This window comes from Stenella coeruleoalba, assembly GCF_951394435.1.
Source record: "Stenella coeruleoalba genome assembly, chromosome: 12".
In the NCBI taxonomy this organism is placed as follows: domain Eukaryota; kingdom Metazoa; phylum Chordata; class Mammalia; order Artiodactyla; family Delphinidae; genus Stenella; species Stenella coeruleoalba.
The window spans coordinates 33432664-33447127 of NC_137158.1; the positions used below are offsets into that span (position 1 = coordinate 33432664).

The window sequence follows — 14464 nt, forward strand, 5'->3', positions numbered from 1 at the left end:
TCTTGGTGAATTAGTTTGAATTTTTTTGTGGTACGCGGGCCCCTCACTGCTGCGGTCTCTCCCGTCACGGAGCACAGGCTCCAGACGCGCAGGCCCAGCGGCCATGGCTCACGGGCCCAGCTGCTCCGCGGCATGTGGGATCTTCCCGGACCGGGGCATGAACCCGTGTCCCCTGCATCGGCAGGCGGACTCTCAACCACTGCGCCACCAGGGAAGCCCTAGTTTGAATTTTTATTTGGTTAGTTTTACAAGCCCCAAATATGTTGATTACATATGCTGACCCTGAACTTGTTTGTTTTGAGATATCATTTCATTTTTCTCTGCCTCTGGCCTTTCCATCTCTACTAATCTATTTCCAGTTGGGCACACCAGGCTTTTGATATGTGTCCCAATATCTCAGTGTTTTTACTTAGAAAAACCCTTACCGCTATGTCAGTGTGATCCTGTTCTTTGTCTAACTCAAAAGTAAGGTGAAAAATCACCACTTCCTGATTGCTTATAATGGATGCCAGGTGAAAACTCATTCTTGTATCATATCCAGAACCATTTCCCTAATTTATGCCTGAACGAAATGAGCTGGATGGTTGAAACCACAAAGAAGAAAGCAGTTTACAAGATATATCTCTTTCTTAGTTATTTTGGGAATGGAAATTTCTTTAAGATGCTTAATGCACTAGGGTTAAGGAAACTTACCCACTTGGGGTATATTTATGATATATAGTCTATATTTCCATATGTAAAGTATATATAGCAGTTTGTGGAGAGTGATCTGTGTGTATGAAGTTCACTGGATCATCATAATGATTGCTGTCATCCATCGGTCCTTTCATGTGATATATATGCTCACTTAATACTACACAAGTATTTTTCAATTCAAAATTTATCTATCCTGGTTCCCATATAAATAGAGGGGCAATTTGTATATTCACTTTAGCTCCATTACCTGTGTATAACCCTGAACGCCAGTGCTGTTATCTTTGATTTCACAAGAACACATGTCAAATACCCAGTAACTTAAATTATCCACTCTAACAATCTGTGGCATTGTAAATGCTGGTAATGGGGCATTAAATGATAAATATGTTTCAGAGATCCTTAAAGAACAAAATCTTTTAGAAAAAACATCAGCTTCCATTGGTTATTATAACAGATGTTCCCTTGTGTCCTTGTGCTGGATCCGGCTGCATCCGTAGATGGGAAGTTACATCAAAGTGTGAGCCATTACAGCCCAAGGAATAGTTTCTAATAGTGTCGCTATCATATAAGTGCTCCAGGGCGTATCCAGTTAATGTGTAAGCATGCTTATCAAAATACTGCCGGTGAGAGCCAAAGCAGTTTGGAGAGACGGCAGGGTGGTCTCCTGCCGTCTGATGAGGAGACATATCCGAATGTAGATAGTCTTTAGCTAGGATCAAACTGGATTTGGAAATGCGATCTGAATTGGGACTACTTATCCGCGACAGTGCTGTGGGACTGTTGTCGTAGTCATTTTCGTGGGGGCTCAGCATCTTTCCCTCTCTCTGCTGGATGTGGTCACATGGTGAAGTGTTGGCAAGAGCGGAGCTGTGGCAGACTTCGCCTGTCGTTGGGGGCTGCTGGTAGTTTGCAAAACAGAAGGAGTGTTTTTTCCCAGCTCCATTAATGGAAGCCAGTTGGTCTGGGGGGGCTTTCCTCAGCTGCAACCTGTTCTCTTCTTCTTTAATCATTTGCTGGGTGGCTCTGATCAGAGTTTCGATTTTGCTAGGTTCATGTGGGCTACTTTGATACTGCTCAGTGCGATATCGGTCACCTGATTCGCTGGCAGACCCAGGGTCTGGAGAACTGACCACACTATCTTCATCCCAATGACCTCGCCCTAGAAATCAGAAAAAGTAAAAAGTAAGTGGTCTCAAAAATCACCCCCAGTATTGTAAGTGTATTTCTTTTTCCTATTAAAAGAAACCTTATATTTTTCCATTTTAATATATGCACCGATATTTGAAACAGACACAGGCTCACATGACAGTGTCAACATATTGTCCTGGAATTCATAGTTCTCAGTGGCTTTTAAGTGCAGATGAAGTTTATAACATGTTTTCTGGAAGGTAAACCTTGTTCGTGGGTTGTGAATGCCAATTAGCAAGACAGTAAAGTATGTTTATACTTGTCCATGGATGCACGTCCCTGGACCTGTCTGACTGTAAATAATAAAAGAAAAATACATAGGATTTGGTTTCTGTTATTGTCTAGAGAAGTGTTATGTTGAAGTGATGCTTAGCTAATGCTTTCCATTGGGTTTGAGGAAGATGATGATATAGGCTGGACTAGTTTCTCAATTCCAACTAAATGACCTAAAATGTTAAAATTGCTACATGTTTCTTAAGTAGAGTTACAATAAAGCTCTAACATTAGTAATTAAACTATTTGAAGTTATTAAACTATTTGAAGGTTTAAAATATGTATACATATTCATATAAGTGTGTGTGTGTATATGTGTGCCTGGATATATACATATATATATATATTTCCAATTAAAAATATAAATATTGCCTTCTCAAATCCAGTGGTAAAAAAAATCTGTTTCACACATAATCATACAGTAACCCTGATATTGCTTCTGAAATAAGCATAAATATTTTAAATGTTAATAACAACTTGTTCTGAACCAAGGAAAGAGATCTAATATGGAGGAAAAGTGCATCTAAAATATTATTCCATAAATTACGTTATTCTCGAAACAGTCTGAAGCCAATATAAAAAGAGAGAAGAGAAACAGGAAGGGACATATGAAAGCTGTAAACTGCTTAATGCAACAGAGAAGCCTGGGATCACACTAGTCATTGCTTTCCTTTTCCCTTTTCTTCTCATTTTATTTCTAATATCTTCCTCCTGACCATGTGGGTTAAGGCAGGATTTTCACTTCACTCCATTCTTGGGTAAGCAATTGCCCTTTGCCCTGGGTTTTCATTCCCAGGCTACCAAACTAGAGAAATTCAAAATAAAAGCAGAAAAATAGAAAGCAAAAATGGAAACAAAGCAAAACCATTCATAGAAAACAGTAAGTGCCTAGGGGGTATGTGCAGGAGACGTCTATGTGTGAGAACAACAGTGTCTGGCACATTTCTTATCCTAGAGACACAGCAAGAAGAGTAATAGCACAGCCATTGGATCCACCTTAGTGTCACTGACTTTTAAGAAAATGGGAAGGGTTTTCAAGACCTGCCTGGACCTAAGCTTGGAATGGACAGAATGAGCTCTCCCTGACCAGTTTACATTGAAATGGACAAAGAAGACCATTAATAACACTAAAGGCTTTAACTGCAGCGCCCATTTCTGTGTGTTTGTAGAGCCGTGTAATAATCCCAAGGTGAAAATCCCCATGGGTCCCACACCTCACTGCATCCTCAACTCACAGAGGATACTGTGGGTTGCCATATAATGGGGGAAGGGGACAGTTACTGGCATTTCATGCCCAGAGGACCAGGGAGGTTAAAACACCTGTGACATGAGCGATCGGCCATAAAACAAAGGCAGGTCTCCCCAACACGCCAATAGTGCCCTCATTGAGAAACCCTGCTAGATGAGCCCCAAACTACTCCGGTCCACATTGAGAATACAGAATAAAATAATACAGAAGAAATTTAGATGCATACATACTACAAGTTCAATAGACTTAACAATTCACTTTAATTTCTTTACTTTTTTTTTCTTGATGTTAAAATGAGAAATTTAGATGCATACATACTACAAGTTCAATAGACTTAACAATTCACTTTAATTTCTTTACTTTTTTTTTCCTTGGTGTTAAAATGGGAATCATGTTTACTCGCCTGCCCGAAACAAATGTATTTAGCAAACATCAGCAACATTAATACACCTCAAAAGAGTGGATTTGGTTTTTAAATTCCCATTGGTTAGAGTTTCTGATTTGCAAATTCAAGGAGGAAACCATTGGGTGGGGATCACTCCAGGGTCAAAGCTGGACCAGGATAAATCTGCCCAGAGGCGCAACGCTGGAGTCGCTGGAGCCGCCCTTACCGTGGATCCTGTGGACCGAGGCGATGTGAGGCATGCTGCTCTCATAGGCTTCTCTGCTTTCCGGGGAGGCCTTGGTCAGGGGCAAGGCTGCGCGAGAGCCCCACCAGGGCTCCCTCCCCGCCTGCGGCGCTCCCAGGAAGTACCTGCCTGCCTCACACCGGCCGCCCTCGCAGGCCTGGGTGTGGAAATGCCTCTCCTCCACCAGCCTGGAGGGGTCGAGCGCGAAGCCGTAGCAGAGAGAGCCGCGTTCCGAGAACTGCCGGTAGGCGCACGACGCGTCGTGCTGAGAGCCCGGCCGGTCCGCGGGGTCCAGCAGCTGAGGGGAGGCCGCGTCTGTCAGAGGACTGCCGCCCCACTGGCTGTCGTGATCAGATTCAGATCTTTCCGCGGGAAATCCCGAGTACTGAAACCGAGAGGGTGAGAAAAGTACATTTCAAAAGAAAGCAAGAGGGGCCTGCCTCCCTGGTGGCGCAGTGTTTGAGAGTCCGCCTGCCGATGCAGGGGACACGGGTTCGTGCCCCGGGCCAGGAAGATCCCACATGCCGGGAGTGGCTGGGCCCGTGAGCCATGGCCGGTGGGCCTGCGCGTCCGGAGCCTGTGCTCCTCAATGGGAGAGGCCACAACAGTGAGAGGCCTGCGTACCGCAAAAGAACAAAACAAACAAACAGGAAAAAAAAGAAAGAAAGAAAGAAAAAAAAAGGCCCCAAGGTCTGAAAGCACCCTTAAGGTCATATTGGGCTTAAGGCACCAAAATAAGACCCTATCACCACTCTGGACACCCCTGACTTGGATCACCTACTCAGTCATGGTACTGCAAAAGACAATCCTTTTGGCTGCTGGAAGGAGGAGATAAAACTAATAATAACAAACATGGACTGAACTAAACGCCAGGCACTGTTGGAGGTACTTCCTGTGAATTACTCTGCATAATTCTTACAAGCGCTTAAGTGGAGATATTAGTCACCCATTATATGGATAGGCAAGCTAGGGCCCTAAAAGCGGAGATGATTTGCCCAAGACCACAGGGTGAGCAGGTGGCAGAGCAACGATTCAAGCCCAAGTTCTCCATCACTACACAAATGGTACTGCCAAAGGGAGAGTCCAAGAGGGCACCATATTTTATTCCTATTGACTTTTCACATTTTTTCTTACTTAAAAAGCAATACAAAAATAAGTTTTATGGCTTCACACTGGACTGTTAGCCCTCTGGGGGCCATGCTGGATACATGGCAAGGTAGTGAATAAATGCTTAACTTAATTCAGTCTCAATGTGACTTTGGAAAGTCTTGCCCCATATAAGCTAGGCCTGTTCACTAGGATGTGTTTCTTGCTTTCTAAAGTGAAACTTCAAATATGCACAGGCTCATCAGGACAGCACAGCTGCAGGCTGTTGTTGGAATCACGCTGCTCACCTGTTGCCAGAGTATTTGGTCAGGTGCTTGAAAGAAAACAAAAAAGGCTCTGAGGACCTCCCTAGGAGGTTCGCTCAGTTTGAAGTTCCTCAAGAGCCACTAAAATCAGTAATATAATTTTCTACCAGTTTTTGGTTACCTAATGCCAAACACAGTTCTAGGTACCATAGAGAGTTTACCTGCTCTAACAATAATAGACGTCATTTACTGGGAACTTACTGTGTGCCCAGCAATATGCTAACTACTCACTGTATATTATATCAATGAATCCTTATAACCATCTGGACAGTAACATAGCTCCATTTTATAGATGAGGACACTGCATCACTGAGTTTTAATAAGATGCCACAGCCATGCCACAGTCTATCTGGTCTCAAAGCCTGCACTCTAAACCGTTGTTTTACACTTGAGAGAAAATACTGGTAAGGAAGAGAGGAGAAAAAAAAAGTTTCAACGTTAGAGAGATTTCCAGAAAAGTGGCAGGAGCTGCTTTACAGTCTCAGGAACCAAAATATAAATCCAAGTCCATTCTACGTTCTCTTTCTTACCCTCAAGAAGAAAGAGGGACCTGCACGTGTGGTGGTGAGAAAGTGGGGAGGGAGAGGAGACATTCCCAGGCTCCAGTGTTCTTCACCTCTCACACACTAGTTGAGCAAATTTGACCAATGATGAATTCTTCACAGGACAAGACAAACTCTCCCCTTCCTACTAGCCCCACCCTGAACAGGAGGAAGAATCCCCAGCTCTTCCCAGCTCAGTGCAAACAGGCAGCTCCTCCCAGGGTCCCTTTCAGCCAGGGAGATGAGGTATAGAGGCTCCTCTGGGGCAACTCCAAAGTACACTGATAAATACAGCATGCTTAGGACAGAGTTCCAGCCAATTCCAGGTCCAAAACTTTTCCACAACCATTTCTAATATTACTTTAATTATTTTCCAAATGTACATATGGACTATCAGCATATTCCATCAAGAAAAAAAAACCTAGGGCTTCCCTGGTGGCGCAGTGGTTGAGAGTCCGCCTGCCGATGCAAGGGACACGGGTTCGTGCCCCGGTCCGGGAAGATCCCACATGCCGCGGAGCAGCTGGGCCCATGAGCCATGGCCGCTGAGCCTGTGCGTCCGGAGTCTGTGCTCCGCAATGGGAGAGGCCGCAACAGTGAGAGGCCCGCGTACCGAAAAAAAAACAACAACAGAAAATATAAATTCTTTCCCGCAGGCCTGTAGGATGGACACATCGAGGCACCCCGAGCTCCACTTCTCCACCTCACGCCTCCACCTGCTATCTGCCTTTTCTCTCCGTGAACAACAGCTTCTCTTTTCATAAGATGCCACCTTCACTTTCACCAAGCGGGGATTGCCACCCTCTCTCCTTATTGAGTGGGGACCAAAGTGCTATCCATTTGCCCTTTGGTAGCACCATCCATGTACTTGCCTAGGAAAAATTCAGATCATCAGTGCTATTCCACACTAGGAATTGCCCAGACTCTGCTTGTTTTTATAAAAGTATAAACCAGACCTATTTCTGAAGTACTCCAGTCAAGACTTTTGAGCCCTGTTGAGAGGGGGAAAAACCTTCCCTGAGTGTACATGGGAAAGTGCTATTGGCGCAGCAGAGAAGAACATTCTGTCCTTCGCTGACAAAGAAAATTCAACATGAGGCAACCCTGGCGTACCTGAGGTACACATTTCAAGAGCACCCAAAGAAGAATCTGACAGATAAGCCTCTTGTCGATAATCAGGAAACCACTGCAGCAAGGGCATTGCCCTTCAAGCAGGCAGAAGTTGGGTGGTTCAGTTAGACTGAGCCCTCCCACTGCTTTAGAGGTACGGAGGAAAAGCCTAGCCGTAAATCTTTGTTTTTTAAGAGAAGGCCTGTAAACTTGAACCTGTGTGCACCATCAAAACTGTGAGCTGCAGACTTCCCTGGTGGTCCAGTGGTTAAGACTCCGTGTTTCCACTGCAGGGGGCATGGGTTTGATCCTTGGTCGGGGAACTAAGATCCTACACGCCACACGGCACAGCCAAAACAAAAAAACAAACAAAACAAAACCTATGAGCCACGTCCACCCTTTAAAACAGACCACACTCTATTAACACTACCACCCCATAATTTGATCTGAAATAGTTCAGGTGTTCATTAAGTATGTGAGAAATGAGAGAGGGCAGAAAGGGAGGAAGGCAGCCAGGCAATATATGCAGCGTGTGAATGAATGCTGCATGCGAAGCCTCCCGGTCTCCCTTGCAGCTGCCTTTGCTACTTAATGACATGTACAGTCGTGGGCAAGTGATTTGATTTCTTTTGTCTCAACAGGAAAATGGTCATGATGATACTTAACCTACCAAAGCCTGAACCAGAGTTGGGACCATTTAATGGAAGAGGCACAAGGGACAGGGAGCCAAGAGGACTTGGTTCCAGGGACACCCGCGCTAGTAACTCTCAGGGAAACCTCAGGAAAATTGCTTCCCTCAGCTGTAGAATGACATAGAGGGTTAGATTAGTCTTTCTTTTTTTTTTTTGCGTTACGCGGGCCTCTCACTGTTGTGGCCTCTCCCGTTGCGGAGCGCAGGCTCCAGACTCGCAGGCTCAGCGGCCATGGCCCACGGGCCCAGCCGCTCTGCGGCATGTGGGATCTTCCCAGACCGGGGCATGAACCCGTGTCCCCTGCATCGGCAGGCGGACTCTCAACCACTGCGCCACCAGGGAAGCCCTAGTCTTTCTTGAACTTTTCTTTCAGCTCTTATATTCTATATGATATAATTATTGTTATCCTTTCTACTGTTGAAACATATGATCCCTATGCCTGTTCCTATATTGCACTTATTTAAAGTAGATAATTAGTTAGAACTATAATCCAAGACCAAGAATTTTTATTGTCATGATTATAAGGGAAAGGTTATGATGTCAGTTATAATTTTACTATACTATCAATTTCCCCCCAAGTATCCCATTATGACACAAGTTTTATAGGGATAACGAGGTATTTTGGTCAATAAATCATTCCATTCTAGAGGCTTCTGAGCAGGAAGGATAATGGCATCCATTTGAATCTGAATCTCTTCACACATCTTCCCCCAAGAAACTATAAGTTCATCACGGAGCACTGATTAAATCACACGTGACCCATGTTATCAGCATTACTAGGAGGCAGGGAATATGCCAAAGTTCAAATTACTTATAAGTTAAAAAAAAGAAAGTCCAACAGCAGCTGCTATGAGCCTGTGGGTACAGAGAGTAGGGTACCGAGATGTTTAAGAGACTACGTGAAAAAGAGAGAGAGAGAGAGAGAGAGAGAGATTAGGACATAGGCAAAATGAAGACAGTTATCCTCTGAAAGAAAAGCACAAGTAAATGCCAAAATATGAAGACAAGTCAATACTTACTGGCTCTCAGTACTGGCCACAGGAAAGGGATCCAAAATCAAGCAAAATCCAAACTGGCACCCTCAGACAAGTGTCATTTCCATAAAAGAAGACTAGCATCTAGAATGTACAAAGAACTCCCAAAACTCAACAATAAAAAACTAAAATGTGCCCAAGACATGAAGACACATTTCACCCAATAGGTAAAGAGATGACAAATAACCACATGAAAAAATGCTCAACATCATTAGCAATTAGGGAAATGGAAAATTCAAACCGCAATGAAATATCACCACATACCTATTAAACTGGCTAAAATAAAAAATAGCGACAATACCAAGTGCTGACAATGATGAAGGAAAACTGGCTCACTCATGCGTTACTGGTAGGAACGTAAAATGGTATAGCCCCTCTGGAAAACAGCTTAGCACTTTCTAAAAAACCTAAATGTGCACCTACTGTATGCAATCCTGGACACTTTTTCCAGAGAAATGAAAATTATATTCATATAAAAACCTATAGGGACTTCCCTGGTGGCGCAGTGGTTAAGAATACGTCTGTCAATGCAGGGGACACGGGTTCGAGCCCTGGTCTGGGAAGATGCCACATGCCGCGGAGCAACAAAGCCTGTGCGCCACAACTACTGAGCTCGTGTGCCACACCTACTGAAGCCTGTGCATCTAGAGCCTGTGCTCTGCAACAAGAGAAGCCACCGCAGCGAGGAGCTCACGCACCGCAACAAAGAGTAGCTCCCGCTCACCGCAACTAGAGAAAGCCCACGGGCAGCAACAAAGACCCAACACAGCCAAAAATAAATAAATAAATTTATTAAAAAAGCCAAAAACCTATACATGAATGTCTATGACAACATGTTTTCCCACTTCCAGGTCCTCTTTAACTGTTCCCTTTCTTTTTAAAATTATTTTTAATTGTGGTAAAATACACATAACATAAAACTTTCAATCTTACCCATTTTTGTGGCATTACATATGTCCACATTCCTGTGCAACCGTCACCACCACCCATCTCCAAAACTCTTTATCTTGCAAAACTGACTCTACTCGTTAAACAATAACTCCCCATTTTCTCCAGCACCTAGAAACCACCAAGCTGCTTTCTGTCCTTCTGATGCTGATGTCTTCCTGACAGAGGAAAAACAAACGAGCCCCATGAACCTCCAACCTGGCTTGGTGTTGGGGCTTCCCAGAACCTAACCACCTCAGAGATCTTTCTGAAACTCTCATCTAATGATGTCATTCTCTTGCTTAAAAACTTTCTTCTTTTTTTCTGCCTTTCTGTCTATGCATCAAATAGCATGGTGATACCACCTACATAAAGCTGAAACTATAGGAGATACAAGGAGAAATATCCTAATAGTAAGAGACTAAGACACCACTCTCAGTATAAGACAAATAAAGTAGGTTAAAAAAAAAAAACAAAGAAAACAAGAAAAGCTACAGAAGACTTAAAAAACAAAATCATAAATGTTATGGCTATATATCAAACTTTATATATAATAAAGAATAAACCTCAGCATACATGAATAATCATCAAAATTGATCAAATATTAGGTTACAAAGAAAATTTCAGTAAATTTCACCAAGTAGAAGTATTATAAACAACACTCTCTGACCACAATGAATAACAAATAGAAATTAAGAACAATTAAAAAAACAACCAAAAAATCCTTCCACCTGAAAAAAACCCAAAACTATTAACTCCTGGGGAAAATAGGCAAATAAACCATAAACTACAGAATTTCCAGGAGAAGGATAATGAAAATACTATATATCTGGATTTATGGGATATATAGCTTTAGATACCTAAATCAGTAAAAATGAAAGCATAAATCTAAATTCAATTCTCAATTCAAAAGCTAGAAAAATAACAAAAGAAACTAAAAGAAAGCACAAGGAAAAATGGTCAAAAGACATAGACTATTCACAAAAAATATTAAAATAGCCTTAAACATATGAAAAGATGTTTAACTTTTGAATAAGATAAATGCAAATTAAAACACTGAGATACTATTTTTTAACCATCAGATTAGCCCAAGTTCAAAAGCTCGACAACATATTGTTTGGCAGAGTGTGGAGAACAAGGTACTCCCTCCCATGCATCGGTGGTGGAAATGTAAACTGATACAGCCGCTATGGAGGGGAATTTGGCAACAGCTAACAGAAACGGCAGTTTCCCGCTCCTAAGAAACCATTACACCAGGCAATATACATTGAAGTAGTAAGGTGTCGTTAAAGAGGCATCATATATGGAACCTATTATAAGATGGTTCAGAAGAAATAAATAATGAGGGCAGACGGGAAAAGACCCAGAGAATATGATAAAGCGAATATGGCAAAATGTTAAGCCCTGATGAACCAAGGTTTAGTAGGCAAAAATACTTTATTGTTCTTGCAACTTTTCTTTATGTATAAAATCTTTTTTTTTTTTTTTTTTGGCCGTGCCACACGGCTTGCAGGATTTTAGTTCCCCAACCAGGGATGGAACCGGGCCCTGGCAGTGAAAGCACCAAGTCCCAACCACTGCAATGCCAGGGAATTCCCTCAAAGTAAGTGTTTTAAAATAAAAAATCCTACATAGCAAACATATCTTATTTTTATAGAATGATTAGGGAAAAGACTATTTTTTTAAAAACTTATTTTTCTGAAGAAATAGAGACATGCCCTGATAAAGCTATAATTTAATTAAATATCTTTGTTTTCATTAACGATGATTAATATTCTGTGCATAAAAAATGTAATTTTAAGTTATCAACTAGGGTTTCCAGTAGAAATCGCACTGAACTCAAATATGGGAGGACCCTGATCTATTATCATCCAACATGACTTGTACAAAAGATCACCTCCTGTGGGCTTTGAGTTTTCCATCTGCAGAATAGGAACAGACTACCTGCATTATATGATTACAGGGAAGATCAAATAAATAATACGTATCAAAGTACTCTTAAAAATGCAAATGTTGGGGCTTCCCTGGTGGCTCAGTGGTTAAGAATCCACCTGCCAATGCAGGGGACATGGGTTCAAGCCCTGGTCCGGGAAGATCCCACATGCCGCGGAGCAACTGAGCCCGTGTGCCACAACTACTGGAGCCTGTGCGCCTAGAGCCCGTGCTCCACAACAAGAGAAGCCACCGCAATGAGAAGCCCACGCACCACAGCGAAGAGTAGCCTCCGCTTGCCGCAACTAGAGAAAGGCCCACGCATGGCAACAAAGACCCAATGCAGCCAAAAATAAAATAAATTTTAAAAAAATGCAAATGTTAGATACGTATGTATTGTGTAAAGGTCCTTGATTAACGACTTTCACTTTGGTGGACAGGAATAGTTATATCACCATCTTGTAAAAATGATTTTTTTCCCTAGACTGTATTATTTAGAGCAGGGGTCCCCAACCCCCAGGCCGCGGACCAGTACCAGTCCAAGGCCTGTTAGGAACCAGTCGCACAGCAGGAGGTGAGCGGCGGGCGAGTGAGTGAAGCTTCACCTGCCGCTCCCCATTGCTCGTGTTACTGCCTGAACCATGCCCCGCCCCGAGGCACCCTCCGTCTGCAGAAAAACTGTTTTCCACGAAACCGGTCCCTGGTGCCAAAGAGGTTGGGGACGGCTGATCTAGAGGCCATATTTTCAGTCCCATCCTACAGGCATGCCAGAGATAAAACATGTATGTTAAAGGATAAAGAAATCCACATCTCTTGTGAAGAAAAGGGAACCCTTGGGCACTGTTGGTGGGAATGTAAATTGGTGCAGCTACTATGGAAAACAGTATGGAGGTCCCTTAAAAAACAAAAAATAGAACTACCATATGGCCCTGCAATCCCACTCCTGAGTATACATCCGGGAAAAATAAAAACTCTAATTTGAAAAGATACTTGCACCCCAATGTTCATGGCAGCATTATTTACAATAGGCCAAGACATGGAAACAACCCAAGTGCCCATCAACAGATGATCTGTTTAAGAAGATGTGGTGTATATTTACAATGGAATATTACTCAGTCATAAGAAAGAATGTAATATTGCCATTTACAGCAACATGGATGGACCAAGAAAATATCATATTAGGTGAAGCAACTCAGACAAAGACAAATATTATATGATATCACCTATATGTGAAATCTAAAAAATAATGCAAATGAATCTATGTACAAAACAGAAACAGACTCACAGACATAAAAAACAAACTTATGGTTATCAAAGGGAAAAGGTGGGGGATAAATTAGGAGTATGGGATTAACAGATATAAGCTATTATACATAAAATAGATAAGCAACAAGGATTTACTGTATAGCACAGGGAACTATATTCAAAATCTTATAACAAACTATAATGGAAATAATCTGAAATATATTATATATACATATAACTGAATCACAATTGCTGTACGTCTGAAACCAACACAATATTGTGAATCAACTATACTTCAATATAAAAATTTTTTAAAAAATCAACATCCCAGCTGCAAAAAGAAATCAGGCCACTGGCCAATCACTTAAACATTAGGGCCTTTTCTTCCAAATGCTCTGATTTTCAAAGTTGAACTGCTCTTTGGTACCAACGATTCTTATCACTTAAACTTTGACTAAAAGCCCACAGATCTGTTTTAAGGGTGGAGAGAGAGTGACACTCATGATCGATCAGCTAGCTGGAACCTGTGGTTGGTTCTCCTAGCAATTGTTGATATCTAGACTATTTTCAGGTAAAACAAAATCACATTTTAGGAGCTATAGAATATCTGCTCTTCTTCCTTTGAAAAGGTAACAACACTTCCTCCTTTGTTTAAAGCTAAGAAACTGAATGATTCAATTCCCTATTTTAATTAGGTTACATCAACAAAGAAAGTTCACTGAAACTAATTTTTGGTTAATTTTGCGGAAACCTCTGTTTCTCTTTCTTAGAAAAGTTGTTACTATTATGAATACTCTGCACCTTAATTTACCCCTATTTCTTATTTAAAATTTAATTTTCAAAACAGGCTTTCATATTGGTAAATTTAAAAATGAGTCAGGGGACTTCCCTGGCAGTCCAGTGGTTAAGACTCCACACTTCCACTGCGGGGGGCGCGGGTTCCATCCCTGGTCAGGGAACTAAGATCCCACATGACGCACGGCCAAAAAAAAAAAAAAAAAAGAGTTAGACGAAGGATGCCCTGGTTCTAATAACCATGAAACCAAATGCCACCCACCAAAGGTGGGCTAACGTTGACTGGCAAAGAGCTTGGATGCCTGCCAGAAATGGATGTCAGATGCCAGCCACATCCCCCAGCTCCTCTCTGAGATTCAGGGCTCATGAAAGAATCATTCTTTCTAGAAGAGACTGATACCTCATCCGGTTAAAGGTCTGAGCCATCAGCTGGGGTTTTATTTGCATTCAATGGGAACTATTTATAATAATTCATTCTATGATTCATTCTAATATTTATTGAGTACCTAGTATTTGCAAGGCAGTGTGTCAAGTGATGTGAGAAATACAGCCCCACCTTCAAGGTGTTCATATTAGGAGGGGTATAAATAACCCACAGAACATAACGTTAATACAAGTTGAAAAATGGCAAGGGCCTGAATGAAGGAAAAAAACAGTACCGTTTAGGAGTTCAAAGAAGGGAGCTATCACTCTCTTTTAACACTGTAGCTGCTTGGGAAGGGAAAGTGAACTGTGACTAA

At 42.1% G+C, this 14464-nt stretch overlaps 1 protein-coding gene across 1 annotated transcript in view; it reads right to left on the bottom strand.

Moving 5' to 3' along the window:
* Positions 1-1124: 1124 nt before the first annotated feature.
* SIM1 (SIM bHLH transcription factor 1) overlaps positions 1125-14464 on the bottom strand; it is a gene marked incomplete at both ends in the record, with an annotated part of 65875 nt that continues 52535 nt past the window's right edge. Inside the window, 2 exons of the mRNA XM_079939718.1 lie at positions 1125-1855; positions 4018-4420. Coding sequence (XP_079795844.1) covers positions 1125-1855; positions 4018-4420 — 1134 coding nt within the window. The remainder of the gene's footprint in view (positions 1856-4017; positions 4421-14464) is intronic.